General features: G+C 35.6%; 1 protein-coding gene across 5 annotated transcripts; it reads right to left on the bottom strand.

The window, feature by feature from the left end:
• Positions 1-3,211: 3,211 nt before the first annotated feature.
• LOC127130630 (pre-mRNA-splicing factor ATP-dependent RNA helicase DEAH1) lies at positions 3,212-14,388 on the bottom strand. Of its 5 annotated transcripts, none has more exons than XM_051059612.1 (4): positions 14,030-14,377; positions 10,708-13,797; positions 10,499-10,600; positions 3,212-3,570 (listed from the first exon to the last, which is right to left on the bottom strand). In XM_051059612.1, exon 2 carries the CDS (start codon positions 13,775-13,777, stop codon positions 11,069-11,071), a length of 2,709 nt encoding a protein of 902 aa, XP_050915569.1. In that variant the 5' UTR covers positions 13,778-13,797; positions 14,030-14,377; the 3' UTR covers positions 3,212-3,570; positions 10,499-10,600; positions 10,708-11,068. The 5 variants fall into 5 exon arrangements, with proteins under 5 accessions (XP_050915569.1, XP_050915564.1, XP_050915578.1 ...); XM_051059607.1 differs by lacking the exon at positions 3,212-3,570 and adding an exon at positions 5,996-7,048; XM_051059621.1 differs by lacking the exon at positions 3,212-3,570 and having other exon boundaries at positions 9,281-10,600; positions 10,708-10,776; positions 11,459-13,797; positions 14,030-14,388.
• Between the last annotated feature and the right edge of the window lie 6,944 nt (positions 14,389-21,332).

The raw sequence follows: 21,332 nt of genomic DNA, 5'->3' as shown, positions 1-21,332 counted from the left end.
TCACCAAAACAGTGTGTGCACTCCATGTTGTTTTGCATAATGCAGCTAATCAAAAGAAATAACATGTATGTTAAATAAGTCAAAGGGTGGAAATACTAAAAATGAAAAATGATGTAGGAATGAAATAGAATTACATTGGCCAAGAAAAGAAGATAACTCAGCCAAGTACAAAATGTTGTCATTTAGGGACGTGTATTTTGCCCATAACTAGATACACATGTTCGAGGCGGACAATGAAGAAACAACCTTCATGACTGAATGAGCTAACTACAGATACAATGTCATGCCCTTCAGCCTGAAGAATGCAAGATCAATATACTAAAGGATTATGAAAAAATATTCAAAGAGCATGTAGACAAAAAGTTATAAGTTTACAAGGATGATATGATTGCCAATTCTAGAAATGAAGTACTACACGACGACAACCTATAAAGCGTGTTATGACGGGTTCAACAATATACTATGAGACTCAAATTGGAAAAATGTACATTCATAATCAGAGACAGAACATTCATATGCTTCTACATAACAGAGAGAGTCGTAGAAGTGAACCTAGATAAATGTGAATCAGTAATAAAAATTAGAAAACCAACAACAAAAAAAGAGGTAATGACATAAAATAGGATGCTCACGGACTTAAACATATTCACCTTTAGATCGACTCAACATACATTACTATTTTACAATTTACTGAAGAAAAAAACACATATTGAATGGACCCTGGAGTGCGAACTGGCGTTCGTATCCCTAAAGACAACTTGATAAACCCATTAGTGTTATCAAGACCAATGGTTGGGAAAGTTTTGTTCCTATATTTAGAAGAATGTATGGTTTTTTCTCGTTGTGTTATAAAATCAGAAGGTGGTGTTCTTGGCAAATGGTGGTAGCAACAACAAACTTCCATGCTTTGTTGGTGAATACTATGATTTTTTGAAGATTTGCATGCGAATGTAACTAGAAACATAAGGAGAAGAAATATGGGATGCTGTTGAAAATGGTCCATACGTTCCTACAACGGTCATCAATGAAGTAAAACAAGTTAAAGTAAAAGGCTATTGGAATGAAGATGACATAAAGAAAGTGATATTTGACAAAAATGCTAAGAACATTCTTGCATCAACTCTACATATGGATGAATTCTTTCATGTTTATAATTGTAAAACAACAAAAGAGATTTGGGATACTTTGGAAGTGACTCATGAAGGAATGGTAGAAGTAAAGAGATCCATACGTTCCTACAACGGTCATCAATGAAGTAAAACAAGTTAAAGTAAAAGGGTCTTGGAATGAAGATGACAAAAAGAAAGTGATATTTGACAAAAATGTTAAGAACATTCTTGCATCAACTCTACGTATGGATGAATTCTTTCATGTTTATAATTGTAAGACAACAAAAGAGATTTGGGATACTTTGGAAGTGACTCATGAAGGAATGGTAGAAGTAAAGAGATCCAAACTAAACACTTTATCGCAAGAATACAAGATGTTTTGAATGCAACCTGGAGAAACAATCATAGATTTGCAAAATAAATTCTCACACTTAAAAAATAAATTGATGACTCTTGAAAAAACATTTACAAATGAAGAACTAAATCTCAAAGTCCTTAGATCATTGACAAGGTGATGACAATATCAGAAAAGTAAAGTCTCTTTAAAATATCTTTTGCAGCATTGCTCGGTAAACTCTAAGAACATGAGATAGAACTTGAAAGATTGGAGAAACATGAAGAAAAAGAGAAGAAAACCAAAATCATAGCTTAAAAGTATAATTAAGGGAAGCAATGGAAGAAGAGAATCCAGATAAAGATGAAAACATCATCCTTCTTATGAAAAGGTTTGGAAAGTTTCTTCAAAATGACAAGACTTTAAGATTTGGTCAAATAAGAAAGTTCTTCAAGAAAAAGGTATTCAACAACCAGATGTTCACATGTTTCGAATGCGGGAAGCAATGTCACATGAAAGAAGATTGCCTGAATCTTGCAAAGAAAAGTAGCCACAAAGGAAACAAAGAATTCAAATCAAAGGCATGCATTACTTGGTGTCCCGGCTGGAAAAATGACATAGTCGCCATCATCATTTATTTATTCCTAAGGAATAGGGAAATAATGATAAAACCTAATTGTTAAGGTGAGATACAAGGTTCGAGAGTCAGTTAAGTAAGGGAAAGATGTTAGGCACCCCTTACCTCCATTGTATTCAATGAGATCCTCCTATAATTCTGGGGCTAATGCATGTTTCTAAGGCGTTTGCTTTAATATTTGTTAACTATTAGTTATTTATTTATTTACAAAAGGTAATACATTTAAATGGACGGGAGACCTAAAAAGGTTTTTTTTATAATTGTACTCGCTAGAGTTCACAACTATATGCCTATGTACCTCCACGTTAGGCGAGGGATCAGAGTACCGCAATTCTTCTTAAAAATGTTGGTTGGTTAGTTATTTTTATCCCTTGAAAACTCTCACGCATCGGGGGTAGAGAAGTGTTTTTTTAGAAAATGTCTCAATACACTAGGGTAAAGGTCTTATGGTTTGAAGCAAAGTTGAATTGATTTTAACCCTTTATCCCTTGCAAAAATCTTATTTTAAATTATTTAAGAAAATAAAATAAGAATCGTAGTTATGTGATAACCCATTATCCCGATTTAATATTTGATAACCCCTTTATCGCAAATTATATTCATGTCCTTATCCCGTTTTAATTTTAGAATATTATTTAGTAACAATATATTAAATATAATATGACACAACAATAAATCAAATTAAAGATAATACAAATAAAATAGGATATTATAAGACACACCCTTTTTCCAAATTTTTATCCCACATTACATCCCTAAACCCTAATAATTATCCCAAATTTTATGTCCTAATTCAAGATTTAATCAATCCTAGTATAAACGATAAAACCCTAATCAATTAAAATATTATCATCACACTTAATTAACTAGATAAACATAACAAAAATTTAAATTTTAGTTTTATTTGAATTAATATTAATTAGATACACCCTAATTAATAATTAACTAAGTAATTTAACTAATTAAGAATTAAATAGAAAAATTAATATTTAATTAAGTAGTTAATTAATTAATAATTAATTAATTAAGTAGTTATATATAGAGAGATTATAATTAATTACATGATATAGTTGATGTGAGACTATTCGATATACAAATATTCTTAATACTATATTTACAAATATCAACACTCCCCTTCAAGCTTGAGCATATAAGTCAAATGCATCAAACTTGTCACATATATAATTAGTTTTAGGGTTTCGTAGAGATTTTGTAAACACGCCCGTCAATTGATCATTAGAGTTGACAAAGTTTGTGACGAAGTCACCTGATTCAATTTTCTCTCTGACAAAGTGACCGTTTATCTCAATATGTTTGGTCCTCTCATGGAAGACTGGATTTGAAGCAATGTGCAATGCGGCTTGATTATCACAAATAAGTGTCATTGATCTTGATTCTTCAATTTGAAGTTCCTTTAGCAACTATTTTAACCAAATAAGTTCACATGTTGTCATTGTCATTGCCATATACTCTGCCTCGGCGCTGTTTACCTGGAAAATTGGTAAACAACCACTGATCTTCCAAATTTCTAAATTTGGTTACTCGCAGGATCGATCAGATTGATCCTAGGACATGTGCTAAGTGTTTTAGAAATGTGGTAGTAACGAATAATCAAGACTAAGCGTCAAATCAGAGTTTAAAAGAAAACTAAGAACAAATGGTGAGTTGAATGAAAAATATCTTAAATCAGCGTTTGAAACTAATAAAGAAAAAGTGAAGTAAACAACAGAAATCATAAAGGATTTAGAAGTGACAAAGTAAATGTCGCAAGTACATGAATCTTAAGAATGTAAAGTAAGTGTTGAATGCAGGGAAAGAACGAAGAAAACTTAAAACTGCAAATGATAAAGTAAAAGGAAGGTGTTTGAAAAAGAAGAAGTGAGGAAGTATATTTCTGGAAAAAAAAAGTAAAGACAAATTTATATTGATTTGAAATAACTAACAATGGTGTAGACAACGTACATTCTGCGTTTTACAATTCTTCTTCACACGAATACTTAGTAAATTTACAAATTTTGTACACAATTTGACACACCCTTTTCTAACACTAAGACCTTATATTTATATTGGATCGAAATAACTGCTTTGATGGTTCTTCAATCACGTCGAGACACATGGTGCCTTGCATGCGCGCATTCATTCACCATGTTCCACGTGTGCTCTTACGGTTTCTGACGAAGGCGAAATTCCCTCCTTTATTTGAATTTTGAATCTTTGATCGAAAACCGTTTTCAACCGCTTCTCTAAAGAACCGCTCTGAAGTCTCAACTGTAAGCTTGATCTTTATCCACCTAGCCAAGTCGACTCATTCCAGCTTGTCGAATACTACTTGGTCGAAACCAGTTGTGCATATTTTCCAATTTTGGTAATTCTGGATGGGCGTCGAAAATATGAGCTACCAGGCACTTGATCTTGCAACTACATTTTGTTTCTTACTTTTCCAAGATATAAGGTTTTTTCCAACAAGTACACAATACCCAGAGGTGGATCGTCTATCAATGGGTGACCCTGCCCAATCAGCATCGGAGTATCCAACTATCTGAGTATGTCCTTTATTTTCATACACTAGACCTTTTCCTGGAGCACATTTGATGTATCTCAGAATCCGGATAACAGCATCCATGTGTTCCTGACAAAGGGAGTTTAAGAATTGACTTACCACACTAACTGCAAAAGAAATGTCTGGACGAGTGACTGTGAGATGATTCAGTTTTCCAATCAATCTTCTATACCTTCCTGAGTCAGATAGAGGCTCCCCCTGATTGGGTAGTAGTTTGACACCTGGATCCATAGGAGTATCAGTTGGTTTAGCATTCAACAAACTTGTTTCTTCCAAAATATCCATAGCATATTTCCGTTGAGAAATCATCAAACCATCTTTAGAATGGGCTACCTCAATACCCAAGAAACAACGAAGTTTACCAAAATCTTTTGTCTGAAATTGATTAGAGAGATGTTGCTTTAACTGATGTATACCTTGCTGACCACTACCAGTTATGACAATATCATCTACATACACAATAAGATAAATACACCATTGGGCTGAGTGACGATAAAAAACAGAATGGTCAGCTTCACTACGAACCATACCAAACTGTTGTATTATAGTGTTGAATCTGCTGAACCAAGCTCTCGGAGATTGCTTAAGACCATAAAGAGACTTGTTTAACCTACACACCATATTCGATGACTTCCCCTGAGCAACAAATCCAGGTGGTTGCTTCATATATACTTCCTCTTCAAGATCACCATGTAAAAAAGCATTTTTGATGTCAAGTTGATGAAGAGGCCAATGTCGAATGGCTGCAATGGCTAGAAAAAGTCTAAAAGATGCCATCTTGACTACAGGCGAGAAGGTATCACTATAATCCAATCCAAAAATCTGAGTGTACCCTTTGGCTACCAAGTGAGCTTTAAATTGATCAATCTTACCATCTGGACCAACCTTCACTGTATAAAACCAACGACAACCTACTAAAGATTTGCCATGGGATAGAGGAATCAGTTCCCAGGTACCACTGCTTTGAAGAGCACACATTTCATCAATCATTGCTTGCCTCCACTCAGGGTGAGTTAATGCTTCAGTTGGAGTTTTAGGAATAGAAACAGAAGACAAAGAAGACAAACAAGTATATTGCAAAGGGGAAAGACGATAATAACATAAATCAATATAATTTGGAGAAGGATTTCGTGTTTGATGTATACCTTTTTGAAGGACAATCGGAAGATCGGACTCAGATTGCAAGATCAGATCCGGTGATGGCGGAGGCGTCGGAGGAGAGTCTTCAATGACCTCAGGGACATGTATGACCTCAGAGACAGGTATGACTTCAGGGACAAAGACGACAGGTGTTGGGTGACAACGCTGATATGTTTGAAGTGGTCGAGAAGTGGGTGGGTCAGGAGCCATAGACTGATGGGGGATAATGGTAGGCGGGACATTAATAACTGCCGGAAAATGTGTTGGAGTACTTTCTTGAATGGGTTATGGAGTTACGTGACTGAACTCAAAATATGAAACCGACTTGAAGAAGGTAACATCGGCCGATATTAGGTATCGTTGTAGAGTATGTGAATAACAACGATAACCTTTTTGGGATCGATGGTAACCAAGAAAGACACACTTTAGTGATCGGGATGAGAGTTTATCAAGACCAGGAGAGAGATGATGTACAAAACATGTGGACCCGAAGACTCGGGGAGGAATTGGGTGAAGTGGAGAAATTGGGAAAAAGGATTGAATGAGGGATTTTATTGTTAAGGACAGATGAGGGCATGCGATTTATAAGGTAACATGTCGTTAGCACAGCATCCTCCCAAAACTGAAGTGGAACATTACCATGGAGAAGTAGGGTCCGAGTTGTTTCTACAAGATGCCGATTTTTGCGTTAGGCTATCCCGTTTTGTTGAGGTGTGTGAGGGCAAGATGTTTGATGGAGAATATCATTGTGTGACATAAAATTATGAAATTGTTGGGATAAATATTCACAGGCATTATCACTTCTTTAAGGTACGGATAGACACACCGAATTGAGTTCTTATTTCTTGATAGAATTGTCCAAAAATAGAAAATAATTCAGATCTATTCTTCATTAAAAATAACCACGTGCAACGTGAAAAATCATCAATAAAGGTGATAAAATATATAGACTCAAGAGTAGAGACAGTACGCGAGGGACCCCAAACATCGGTGTGAACTAAAGCAAAAGGGGATGAAGCTCGTTTATTCACTCGATTGGGAAATTGATCACGAGTGTGTTTCCCTAACTGAAACGACTCACAATGTAAATTAGATACCTTCGATAAATTTGACACCAACTTATGTAGTTTGGAAAGACTGGGATGACCTAACTGAGCATGGATAGTGAGTGGAGAATCTTTGGCTGAGCATGTCTAAGATGACACTAGGAGGTAATAAAGGCCTTGAGACTCACATCTGACACCAATCGTCCGTCCCAAACTCCGATCCTGCAAGGTAACATTATTGTTAGTGAAGGTGACACTACAATCAAGAGAACGAGTTAAACGACTGACTGAAAGTAAATTAAATAGACAATTAGGTACATAGAGGACAGAAGTAAACGAGAGAAAAGGTAGAATTTGAACAGTATCAATCCCTTTAGATCGGGTTTGAGAACCATTGACAGAAGTTATAGTAGGTAAGAAACCAGATTAGAGAGGGAAGAGAAAAGATTTTTATTAGCAGTGACATGATCAGACGCACCAGAATCAAGGACCCAAGATCCAAGAGAAGATGATTGAGAGAGACAAGCAGATGAATTACCAGTGTGTGCTACCGAAGCAGTAGAATCTAAGTTCTAATAATTTTGATACCACCTGAGAAAATCATCGTAGTTTGGCGTAAAGTTATAAGAAATAGTCATGAGTATCGGATCTGAAACAATTGCCCTATGGAGAGTGGAGCGGTGGGAAAATTGTTGGGATCGACCGTCGGACGTGTTGTCACGTGCAGAGGTTTCTGCCAATGAAAATTGGGGAATGGATGGATCGGAAGAGGCACTTCAGCTGGTAGGTTACCTGAGAATTTTGAAAAGCAGTAGAATCTAAGTTCTGATAATTTTGATACCACTTGAGAAAATCATCGTAGTTTGGCGTAAAGTTATAAGAAATAGTCATGAGTATCGGATCTGAAACAATTGCCCTATGGAGAGTGGAGCGGTGGGAAAATTGTTGGGATCGACCGTCGGACGTGTTGTCACGTGCAGAGGTTTCTGCCAATGAAAATTGGGGAATGGATGGATCGGAAGAGGCACTTCAGCTGGTAGGTTACCTGAGAATTTTGAAAAGTGAGAGGCAAACCGGAGTAATGACACGGTTTACAAAAAAAAATCACCGAAAGACAGTGGATCAACTGGGTAAAGCACGGCGAAGAAAAAATTATCTTTTAGCAGGCTCTAGATACCATGATGAAATACAAGAGATTAAGAGACATTTGAATAAACCGTGTGTTTTGAAAACACTAAGGAGACTTTATTATATATAAAGAGATTATAAATAATTACATGATATAATCGATGTGGGACTATTGATATACAAATATTCTTAATACTATATTTACAAATATCAACAATATTAATAATAATAATTCAATAATAATAATATTAATAATAATAATAATAATAATATTAATAATAATAATAATATTTTTAGACATAATATCAATAATATTTCTAATAAATAATAATTATATTGATAATTAATAATAATATTAATAATAAAATTAATTTGACTTAAATAATATTAATAATATTCTTAAAACAATAATTAAAATTAATAAGAAATGTTAATAAATATTAATATAAATACTCTAATTACGTTACTTTTTAAAAAGTAACACTATTATTTAATATAATAAAAATAATAATTTAACCATAATGTATCCCAATATTAATCTATTTTTGATTAAAAATACAACCCAACGAATAATAATATTGCCCCCGATTAAACAACTCATATATACCTTTAACATGATTATGTTTTCAGTTATACCCCTAAATAGGAATTTAGTTCCTATGAGAAAATAATTGCCAAAATAGTCCTCCTTTGACTTTTTAAGTCATTGGAATTGACCAGATGATCCATATGGGACTCTAAACATATGAGTGATATGTATCCTAAGTTAGTAGTAAAGACGAATGATGTGGTTAAAATTTAGGGTACGACACTTGGGATGGTAATGAAGTAAGTTCATCTTCCAACTCAGAAAAATGAAGAATGTGAAAACTTCACATTAATCGTCACACCATTTTGATAATGAATAAGAGGTTAGTGATTATGAATTAAATGATAAATCTCGTATGAGGAATTACAAAATGTATTTCATGAATTACATGAGAAATGTTTGACACTTTCTAGAACTTGTGCAAAACAAAAGAAATTAATTTTATCTCTATAAAACAAGGTCAATGATACAAATATGAAATTAGAAAAGGACAAAAATTATGCATATAATAAATGTCAAGAACACGAATTCAAAATTGTTGTACTAAACCAAATTATAAAGAAATATGAAAAGGTTAATTTGAGTTAGAAGATGTGATAAGGAGACAAAGGTATTCAAATAGAAAAAATGGTCTTGGTTTTTCTAATTTTGATAAACTCAACACAAGTAAAACAATCTTTGCAAAAAGCTAGAACAACATCCAACAATGTGGAATCAAAGAAAGTACATATTGTAAATCCTTCCAAAAGATCAAATGTCATAAATAATTATTATGGTAGAAATTATTCAAATGTTAGAAATAATTCTTATGGTAGAAATCATTCTAATGTTACAAATAATTCTTATAATAGAAATTACGTTTAAATGGTCTATTGGTCCCTGTAAATTAGTAAGTTTCTGATTTTGATCCCTGTAATTTATTTTTTTGGGTCAGAGTCTCTATATCTCACTTTTTGTATTGCTTTTAGTCCCTAAAGTAAAAATCCGCAGGTTTCCTGTGAATTTTCCTTCGAATTTTCCCAAAAACAACACAAAAGTGAGATATAAGAACTCAGACAAAAAAAATAATTACAAAGACCAAAACCAAAATTTCACTAAATTATAGGAATTAAAAGACTATTTAAGCCTAGAAATTATTATATACTTGTGCGTATAGTAAAAGGAGAAAATATTTTAACTTATTTTTCTTACCAAAATTATTACTTTACACAGACTTTTCTGAGTTAAAAGCTCAAATATTTCTTGCTGAGTTATAAATCCTTGGTTTACCGAGAATGATCTATAAATTCTGGAGGAGGAGTGTTTTATGCAGAAAATTCTTGAAGACACCGCAGTCGGTACGTTGTTAAAGTGATTTGCGAACAACCATGTATCATAGCAAAATACAATTATAAATCAGAGCACAAATATATCCATCAGTGTAAGAGCAATATAATTTGTATAACCACCTGGTTTAAAGTCATCAAATCATAAAACAAGTAAAGGATGAAAATAAATATAATATATTTCACCAACAAATGAATGAATGAATCAAGTCCACTTCTTGTTTTTGGATTATGTTTGGAACCTCAGTAGAGCATGCAACCGTAAAGAAGCCGGTACGCAAGATAGTTGAAATATGAATCACTATGAAAGATCAATAACAAAACACATCTCGTATAACAAAGGGAATGAAGGAATAAATATGATCCGAAAAGTACTGACGGTATATTTTAGAAAGAAAAAAAAAACATAGCATGCTTTCTATCCTGTTTTGGTTATCAACTTAACATGTAGTTAAAATCTATCAGAACTGCTAACAAAAAAAGTAATCAGCAATAACTTTGTCTGAACAAAGGCATTTGAAACAGTTATTTCTTTCCATATATTTTATGGACATGATTTAGTCCAATTATGATATAATAATAATTCAGCCCGTATTCCCTCTCCTCAGAATAAAAGAATTTAAATCGTACCTTGGGATGACAGACCAAAATCTTTGATTGCTCTAGTTCTTCATTTATTGCATGTGCTTGAGAACCTTGTTTGCATTTTGTATATTGAATAATGGTTGCAATCTATAGAGTTTAAACTTGCCTTAATCAAAAACAACTCAAGCAAAAAAAGTGTCCATATCAATATCAATGATTTGAGTTTGTAAGAAATAGATACAAAAAACAATAACCTTTGTCAAACAACATAACTTCTCCTTTCGATTAAATAAAAACAAAAAGTATCATGTCCCTCTTCCAACCTGCAAACAGATAGCAAAACATTCAATGGAAGAAAAAAGGCCAGAAAAAATCATGACATGTGGACTCCAAATTAGAATAGAGACTCCAATATGTTATTCAAATGTTCAATGAACAATTTTGAAATCCAAGTCTTTCGCATAACCAGAAAGAACTGCCAATATGCACAGACCAACTAGGACCAAAAAATGATTGATTAAAACAGAAATTAAGCAGGTAATGCACTTCCCTCCAACAAAACCACCTTCTAACGAGCATACTTCCATCTCGCGCTGACAGCCCTATTATGCAAGTTCACATCCACTGAGTTTTTTTGGAACTCAACTCTTCAAAATGCTTGGGATTGTAAAAGTGGGGGGCTATCTCCAGCAACCACTCTGGCTTTATCTCTGTGACCTGTCTCATATATTCCTTGGTTGTGAGTACTAGTTCGTTGTATAAAACCAGTCTAGGAAGAACCTTTGTCAGCCCTGAACTAGGATGTACGTAAACAGTCTGTAGATTTTTAACCATTCGATAAGATCCGTTCTTTTGCATTCTTGCAGAGTGAGGGAAAAATCCAGATATTATGGATTTCTTGATGGCGTCTAAATCATTAGAATTTGAAGTTAGTTCGATCTCAACCCTCTCCAAAAGACCTGCAAGTTGATTACGTATATCCCTAGCACGTTTCATACTTCTTACCTGTATATAATTCTCGTAACACCATCGTGTTGAATAATTGCTCTCCTTCCATGAATTGTAGACATTAAGATGCGCAATGTGGTCACCACCATTTCCGGTGTGAAAATTCATTCTTGCATTGTCTGCATGTACTTGTTTATCCTTCGGACGGTAAAATATAGAGTTGCCAACAGAAAGCATAGCAGCAATGGAGATGACTTCGTCAGAACACTTGTACTTTTCTGAAGCAACTATCATTTTTGACAACATAGGATCAAGCGGGAACTCTGCCATTCGTCTGCCTACCTTAGTTAATTTGCCACCAACGTTTAAAGCATTTTGTGCGTATAAAAGCTCCACGGCTTTTGTTATAGCCTCAACTGGAGGAGGATCCATAAATTCAAACTGAAACAACTTTTCATTCTCAATACCAAGACAACTTAGAGTTAAGACTACATTTCCAAGGTTAGTTCGTTGTATTTCAGGTGCAGTGTTATCTTCCAAATCATTTAAAAAACTATATGCAGTATACAATCGAAAGCACTTACCATAACTTGTCCTTCCAGAACGACCAGCTCTTTGCTTTGCCGCAGCTTTTGAGATGGGAGAAACTAGTAAAGACTCCATTCCAGTCCTTGGATTATAACATTTCATCTTACAGAATCCTGGATCAATGACATACTTAATCCCATCAATTGTTAATGATGTTTCTGCAATATTGGTGGCAAGGACTACCTTTCTGGCCCCTTCAGGGGTGGGTTCAAATATTTTAGCTTGTAGTTCAGTTGGCAGGTTGGCATATATCGGGCATATAATTAAGTCAGCTATTTTAGTCCCAAAACCTCTCATCCGATGTTTCAGGATTTCTTCTACCGTTTCAATTTCCTCTTGACCCGTAAGAAATACCAATATATCTCCTGGAGGTTGAGTGGCATGGATTTGAAGTGTCGTGACGATAGCAGCATCCAAGTAGTTGGCTTCTGGTGCTTTGGTGAAGTGTATTTCAACAGGATACCGTCTCCCAGGAATTTTGAATATTGGAGCAAGATCAAAGTAATTGCTGAACTTCTCTGCATCAAGAGTAGCACTTGATATCAGCACCTTAAGATCAGGTCGAGCAGGAGCAAGATCCTTCACTAATCCAAACAAAATATCAGTAGAAAGTGTTCTTTCATGAGCCTCATCCACCATTACAACACTATAACTTTCCAGCTGAGGCTGAACAAGGAATTCCCTCAACAACATTCCATCAGTCATATATTTCAAGATGGTCTTCTTGGACGTGCAATCCTCAAAACGTATGGAGTAACCAACTTCGTGTCCTAGTTTAACACCCATTTCTTGAGAAACTCGGGAAGCAACACTGATAGCAGCAACACGCCGTGGCTGAGTACATGCAATCATTCTTCCATGCTTTGTATAACCGGCTTCATGGAGATATTGGGGAATTTGTGTAGTCTTTCCAGAACCAGTTTCACCAACAATGACAAGTACCGGGTGATCATGAACCGCTTGAAGCAATTCATCCCGGAAAGAATATATGGGTAGCTTTTTCCTCTCTTCTTGAAGTGCCTCTAAAACTGACCTTTTAACTCTAGACTTTTCCAATGCAATCTCTTCTTCAAAATCGGACTTATCTCCATCCATCACAAATGCCTTGATAAAATCAATGTGATCCTCAAACACAAACTGGTAATCATCAGATTCTCGCCTTTTATTTTTCGAACCAAACTTTAGTGTTGCCTTTCTAATCTGATGTTCCTCCCAAGGCTCTTCTTTCTCAGTATTTGGATCGGTGTAGCGCTGCATAGCCACAGAAAACCTCTTTTCTTGATTAATAACACCATTCCGATCATCAAAAGCTTCTGGAATTCTATACTCATTATGCACACTCTTTAACAGTTCCTTCTTTGAAAGTATGTTATATGTCTCTTTCTTGTGCCTGAGATCACAGTATTCAACTTCTGAAAGCTTCGCACCTTCAAATAGATAATGCTCATCTTCAATATAATCCCTGAGTTCTTGTAATTTCTTTTCCTCCCTTTTTTTCAAATACTCTTGCCTCGAAACTTTCCTCAAAGTTTCAACATCCTCATTATCTTTTGCAGCATTAGAATTTCTAGAAACCTTCTTCCGTTCAGCAAACCTACGTGTTTTGGCCGAATCTCTTTCTCTCAAATGCTGCTCTAGTTCCTCCTTCTCGTTTTGATCTTTCAATATTTCTTCATCTACATACTTTGAACTATTGTATTCATCTTGGAAAGATGAAGTTTTTCTCTTCAACTCCCTCTCTTTTTTCTCATCTTGAACTCCTCTTCTACTTCTCTTCTTCAAACCCATTTCTTTCACAAAAGATGGACCTAAAAACAGAAGGCACAAACAAAAATTAACTAAAATATGTTGAAATATTGAAATTATATCTTGAAATATAGAAATTATAATTAACGATGACTATAACTACACTTTCAATATTATTTTTCTTCTATAATTCTTCTGCATTATGCCAATTCATCTCTAAACTATCTCAAATACTATTATTACAGAAAAGGTAACGCGGGAAAGTACAATTGGGGAGAAAGTTAGAAAGCAAACCTTAAACGGCTGGCCGGTGAGAGAGGAGGTGTGCGACGGCTAACGGAGAAGAGGTGGTAGCGCGACGGCTAACGGACAAGAGGTGGTAGCGCGACGGCTAACGGACAAGAGGTGGTAGCGCGACGGCTAACGGACAAAGAGGTGGTAGCGCGACGGCGAACGGACGAAGAGGTGGTGGCGCGACCGATTACGCAGCAGTTGTAACGATCAAAATCTAGGGATTGAATTTCGAGGTGAATTAAACAAATAAACTTCTTTATTTTATAAGGTAAAAAATACTAAATCTAATCGATATTTTAGAGATAGTGAATCTTTTTTAGAGATACTAAATATAAGATATTGTGCAATTATTATTCAAAATTTAATTTTACCCGTTTCTTTTTAAAAAAATTACTCCTATTTTCTTAAAAAAACATTTCATCTTAAAAATTAAATCAAAAAGTATTTAAAAGAATTGAAAGGCGGTCGAAATGATAGTAATACTTGTCCATGAAGAAAAGAAAAAACAACATTTTAGGAAGATACCATAACTGAAGTTGCAAAGATCGACTATAACACTGTTATTGTGATGGAGAAAAATATAGATAATAATACATTTTATAAAATAATACATATAACTATTCTATTGTTTTTAAAAATTCTAAAAGTACAACTTAATAAATTAATTATGGAAATTTTCATTAAGTTTTGACTTTTCAAAATTTTATTTTTTTTAATAATTTTTTTTTTCTTTGTAATACTTTTATGTTTTTTTTTTAAATAATTTAAGATCGGTTTGATTCAATCAAACAAAAGAGAGGGAGAAATTTTTATCAAATAGAGAGAAGGAAAGAATATGATTTTCATATAGAATAATACTAAATATAGAAAAAGTACTATCTAATTTACCTTTTTACTACTGAAAATTAATTTACATTGAATATGTTCTTACTTGTAATTGACTAATACAAATATTTGGGTCAATGTAAACATCTCATATTTCCAAGTGACGTAACTTTGTTTTCACTAAAAAAAAATTCCAAATCAATTTCATGTTCTCTGTTGCACGCAAAGGTTATCTCTCTGTTTTCACTTTTTCATTCAAAATTCAATTTTCAGTTTCTCTCCCCACCTCTCTCTTTTCCCTTGAAACCATAACGTCGTCGTCGTTTTCTCCACGCCGTCTCCAGCTATCACTTCATCAAATGAAAATATCAAATCCATATTTATAATCCCTGTCTCACGGGATTCCTAATGAATTGGTTAGATTTTTGTTTCCAACGATCTCGTCGTCGACCACCGTTTCTTCTCTTACTGTCACTACGATGAAACCAATATAGAGTAGAACTCGCACTAAATTTTCATTATACTCTTTCAATTTTTCTTTTCTTCAATGACTATGTATTATTTTCTTGGAGAAAATAGATTCAGATTTACGAAATTAATTTGTGTGAACCTTGTAGATTTCAAGCTTGGAAAATAATACAAAGAGAAAGTCGGTGAAGAAGAGAGTGGTCAACAGGTTTGTGTTTTGGTTTGTGTTCCTGATTGCAGAGGTACCAACTATTGGCAATTGAGTTTTTGTTTTTGTTGGTAAAGATGTTACCGTTGAATTTTGTTAGAAATCCACTACAACCTATGGAGAATTTCAATTAATTTTAATGAACAAGATGGTTATCAACCACACAATGACAATGAAAAGAAAAATTGAGAAAGAAAGAAAAGAACGTTGGAGAAGAAGAATATTTTCTGCAGAGTTTTCCCTCTGTCCACAATCTGTGGAAAACTTCTTTATTCACTTTGCAACTTCAAAATTCTGTGAATACAATATTATGAGTTCTTTCTTCTCTTTATTCAAGAATAAGGGTTACTCCCTCTATTTATAGGCTTAGGTTAGCTTGCTCCGAAAGCCAAAGCCCAAAACTATAAAAACCCAAAATAGTTAACACTACTAAAAAATAGGCCTAAGTCAAAATCATGTGTGAAGCAGCATGCTTCGACACTTCGACACATTAATACAACTCGACACACTAGGTGATTCGGTACTTCCTTGTTCTATCGAGCAACCTTCTTCGACACAAGGTATTATAATTCAATACACCACCTAATTCATTGTGTCTAAGTTATTTACATTCATAATAACTCTTAGTCTTCTGAACACTTCGACCTGCACTCCCTTTGTCATGATGTATGCAATATGATTCTCAGGTATGCGGTATTCCACATTCATCTTCCCATCTGCTACCTGCTCTCGAAGATAATGGAACCTCATTTCGATGTGTTTGCTTCGACCATGTGCTATCGGATTCTTCGTCAAATTGATAGCTGACATGTTGTCGATCTTCATGGTAATTGCTCCATGACTCTTCGTTGTTATCTCTTTGACCAGATTCACCATCCATGTTACTTGACATGCACAAAGGGAAGTAACTATGTATTCTTCTTCGTACAATGATAATGCCACTACTATCTCTTTTCTCGAACTCCAAGCAATCGATGCACCACCTATCATAAACACATAGTCAACTGTGGATTTTCGATCATCAGCATCACTACACCAACTTTAGTCGGTGTATCTGTTAGCTGAGATTTTCGACGCCAAGGTTGGATTAAATATGATGGGCAAAAGAAATAGTTTGTTTCAACTTCGACAAGAAGAAGGAATTGTTGTCGAAGAGGGTTTTTGTGTAATAGGGAAATGTTGGGTTTCAGACTTAGAAGCATTTATGGTTTTGGACCAAAATTTTGACAGAAGTAATATTGATGTTTCTTTCGATGAAAGGTATTGAACTTTGAATAAAAATGATAACTGTCTTTTTTTTTTATCCATTTATCTAAGAAGGACGCGTGTAATGTAACACCCTTCTACCCAAACGACATATTTAAATAGATTATCAGAGTACAACATGTAGAAGAGTTTTACATTTCTTACAACATAACACTTATCGCATCACAACATAAAACATATTATTTATTTTATTAAAACTTCGCAGCGGACAACAACACAAATATTATCATTCATCATATAACAATTCATAATAATGTTTCAACATTATCTCAACAAAGCATCTCAACATATTAGTCATCATAAACAACGTAAATAATAACCAATTATCTATCGAATCCCATAACCCCGGTGTCACATGACCAGAGCATTTGACTCGACTCTGTAGAATAACTCTACACTTATTCTTCAAACCTCAACAATAGCTACTCCTCTTTATCTGCACATTGCTCATCATAGATGAACATGAACACATGCAGAAGGGGTGAGAATTACATTATTAAATAATAATATAACGACAGAAATATAAACATAAATATATTTCACATATGCCAACACAGCTCATCATAATCATCATAATCAACATACTCATGAACATCAACAAAACAACATATCAAATGCAATGCACACACCCATGCATGACTCAACACGACTCGGTATACCCATTTTGTGACCAACTACAGGATCACCACTCCCAGATTCATCACCATAGAATCCGAGTTCCCCGCAAGGAACCAAGCTTCTCAACAAGCCCGGAGTCAACAACATCATTGGAACTCAGTCCGTTCATCACTAGGCATCGGCCTTTCATGAATGCATGCACACCAAGCATGCATCATAATCAACATAGCAACAACAGCATCATATAGTCATGTTATCATCATCATTAACACATTCTATCACAAAAGCATATCACATCATGCCACATAATCAAACACAGTATTAGCACACTCTACTAATATCTATACCACTCAAAGCAACGGGAAATGATCCCTCGTATACTATGCATCAGCTAAGTTACCTCGCTCAGCCTAAACAACCAAAAACTGCACAACAACAGCCCAGGAAAGACCACAAGTCTGCCCATACGCGTATTGCCTATGCCCATACGCGTATTGCCCACGCCTGACCAAATCCATACGCGTATTGCCCATGTCCATACGCGTATGCTACGCGTATCACATTCCCATACGCGTACCAACAGAGACCAAAACACGTTCAACACATCATCTTCCTCATCCATACGCGTATTGCCTAGTGCCATACGCGTACCAGCAATCTCATACGCGTATTGCCTAGTGTCATACGCGTATGACCAGAAACCAGATTTCCAGATCTGCAATGGCTTTCTCTGCTACGAGATCTATCCAAATTCATCCTTCCACAGTCCAAATTTCACACAAAATCACTCATATCATCTAATACAAATAGTCCCCTATTCGATTTCACAAATCTTAACATCATTGCATATAATTTCTACGAATTCCTTCGATTAAAATCCCAATTTCGTTCATCCAATATTTCACCATTTTCAGCATATTATTGTTTAATAAGGTTCAGACCCCTTACCTCTTTGGATTGAAGGAAGTTCTGAGCAATCTTTGGCCTTTTCCTTCTCCTTCTCTTTCTCTTCAGCGTTTCTCCCTTTCTCTGACTCTGAGGCAAAAATACGTGAAAACACTCTGAGTTCTCACCTTGGCCTCTTTTATCCATTTCCACTTTTACCCTTCCACTCTTCATATTCCATTTATTTTATTTATTTAATTATTATTAAAATAAATAACATCTATAATAATAATAATAATTCCCAATATTATTAATAATTCATTTTACCTTCAAATAATCATATTAAAATAATATTTAAATTAATCTAACAATATTCTGGGTGTTACAACTCTCCCCCACTTTAGAAGTTTTCGTCCTCGAAAACATACCTCAAGCAAATAGAGCCGGATACGACTCCTTCATCTGATCTTCACGCTCCCAAGTCAAGCTCTCACCAGCTGGACCTCCCCAAACAACTTTCACTAGAGCAATCTTCTTACCTCTCAGGGTCTTCTCTTCTCGGTCATCTATCCGAATTGGCAACACCTCAACGGTCAAATTATCCCTCACCTGGATATCATCCAACTGAACAACATGCGAAGGATCCGCAATATATTTTCTCAACTGAGATACATGAAACACATCATGCAGGTTAGAAAGCGACGGCGGTAAAGCTATCCGATACGCCACTTCTCCAACCCTCTTCAAAATCTGATACGGACCCACAAACCTCGGAGTAAGCTTTTTAGACTTTAAAGCTCTACCCACACCTGTCGTCGGAGTAACTCTCAAGAACACATGATCTCCCTCTTGGAACTCAAGTGCCTTTCTCCTCTTATCATGATAACTCTTCTGACGACTCTGAGAAATCTTCATTTTCTCCTGAATCATCTTAACCCTTTCAGTCGTCTGCTGCACAATCTCAGGTCCGAGTACAACACTCTCACCTGATTCATACCAACACAATGGAGTTCTACACCTCCTACCATACAATGCTTCATATGGAGCCATACCGATACTAGCATGAAAACTATTATTATAAGTAAACTCCACCAACGGCAAATAACTATCCCAAGAACCACTCTGCTCCAACACACAAGCTCTCAACAAATCCTCCGAGGATTGGATAGTTCTTTCAGTCTGACCATCAGTCTGAGGATGATAAGCTGAACTCAACCTCAACTTAGTCCCCAACGCTTTCTGCAAATTTTCCCAAAATCTAGAAGTAAATCTGGGATCTCTATCAGACACAATACTGGATGGAATACCATGCAGCCTCACTATCTCCTCAATATACAACTCTGCCAACTTCTCTAAAGAGTGATTAATCTTCATCGGCAAGAAATGCGCCGACTTAGTCAATCGATCCACAATCACCCAAATAGAATCATTACCTTTCACCGTCCTCGGCAATCCCGTCACAAAATCCATGGAAATGCTATCCCACTTCCATTCAGGAATCTTCAAAGGTTGCATCATACCTGCCGGTTTTTGATGTTCAATCTTTGACTTCTGACAAGTCAAACAGGCATACACAAACTTAGCAACATCTCTTTTCATACCAGCCCACCAAAACAACTTCTTCAAATCTTGATACATTTTAGTTGCACCTGGATGGATACTCAATCCACTCCTATGGCCCTCTTCAAGAATACTCTTTTTCAATTCAGACACCTCAGGAACACAAACTCTACCTTTAAATCGCAGGATGCCATTCTCATCAATCTCAAAATTACCACCATTACCCTGGTTAACCATAGTAATATGATCAACTAGAGCGACATCAACTTGCTGACCATTCCGAATATCTTCCAGAATTTCACTAGTCAACTTCAGCATACCCAACTTTACACTATCAGCGGAAACTTCACAACCCAAACTCATATCACGGAACTGTTCAATTAACTCAAGCTCCCGAACCATCATCATAGACATATGTAGAGACTTTCTACTCAGCGCATCTGCAACTACATTAGCCTTACCGGGATGATAACTCAATTCAAAGTCAAAATCCTTCAGTAATTCTAACCACCTTCTCTGCCTCACTCTATTTAACTCTTTCTGATCAAACAGATACTTCAGACTCTTGTGATCACTGAACACTTCGAATCTGGAACCATACAGATAATGCCTCCACATTTTCAACACAAATACAACAGCTGCAAGTTCTAGATCATGCGTAGGATAATTCCTCTCATGAACTTTCAGCTGTCTAGAAGCATAAGCTACAACTTTACCATTCTGCATCAAAACACCACCAAGACCCATCAAAGAAGCATCACAATAAACAACGAAGGACTCACCAGGATTAGGCAAGATCAACACTGGAGCACTGGTCAACCGCCTCTTCAACTCAACAAAACTCGCTTCACAAGCTGCATCCCACACATACACTTGACCCTTCTTAGTCAACTGCGTCAACGGCAATGCCAACTTAGAGAAGCCCTCAATAAATCTGCGATAATAACCAGCTAACCCCAGAGAAAGCTGCGTATCTCAGTAGCAGACTTCGGAGTCTCCCACTGTAATACAGCATCAACTTTAGCCGGATCAACAGAAATCCCACCACTCGAAATCACATGGCCAAGGAAACTCACTTCCTTCAACCAGAACTCACATTTAGATAACTTTGCATATAATTTCTTTTCTCTTAACACCTGCAAAACAATTCTCAGATGTCCTGCATGCTCTTCTTCCGTCTTAGAATATATCAATATATCATCTATGAACACCACAACAAAATTATCAAGGTACGGATGAAATATACGATTCATATATTCCATAAACACACCTGGAGCATTAGACACACCGAACGGCATCACAGTGTATTCATAATGACCATACCTCGTACGGAAAGCAGTCTTCGCAATATCATCTGACTTCACTCGGATCTGATGATAACCCGACCGCAAATCAATCTTACTGAAAACATGAGCTCCAACCAACTGGTCCATCAAATCATCAATCCTCGGCAATGGATACCGATTCTTGATA

This window comes from Lathyrus oleraceus, chromosome 1 (assembly GCF_024323335.1).
Source record: "Lathyrus oleraceus cultivar Zhongwan6 chromosome 1, CAAS_Psat_ZW6_1.0, whole genome shotgun sequence".
NCBI classification, from domain to species: Eukaryota; Viridiplantae; Streptophyta; class Magnoliopsida; order Fabales; family Fabaceae; genus Lathyrus; species Lathyrus oleraceus.
This window is presented reverse-complemented; position numbering and strand designations above follow the sequence as displayed.

What these genes read in the sequence shown, in the direction of transcription:
- LOC127130630 (XM_051059612.1), bottom strand. Translation starts at nt 13,777, where the DNA reads ATGGGTTTGAAGAAGAGAAGTAGAAGAGGAGTTCAAGATGAGAAAAAA.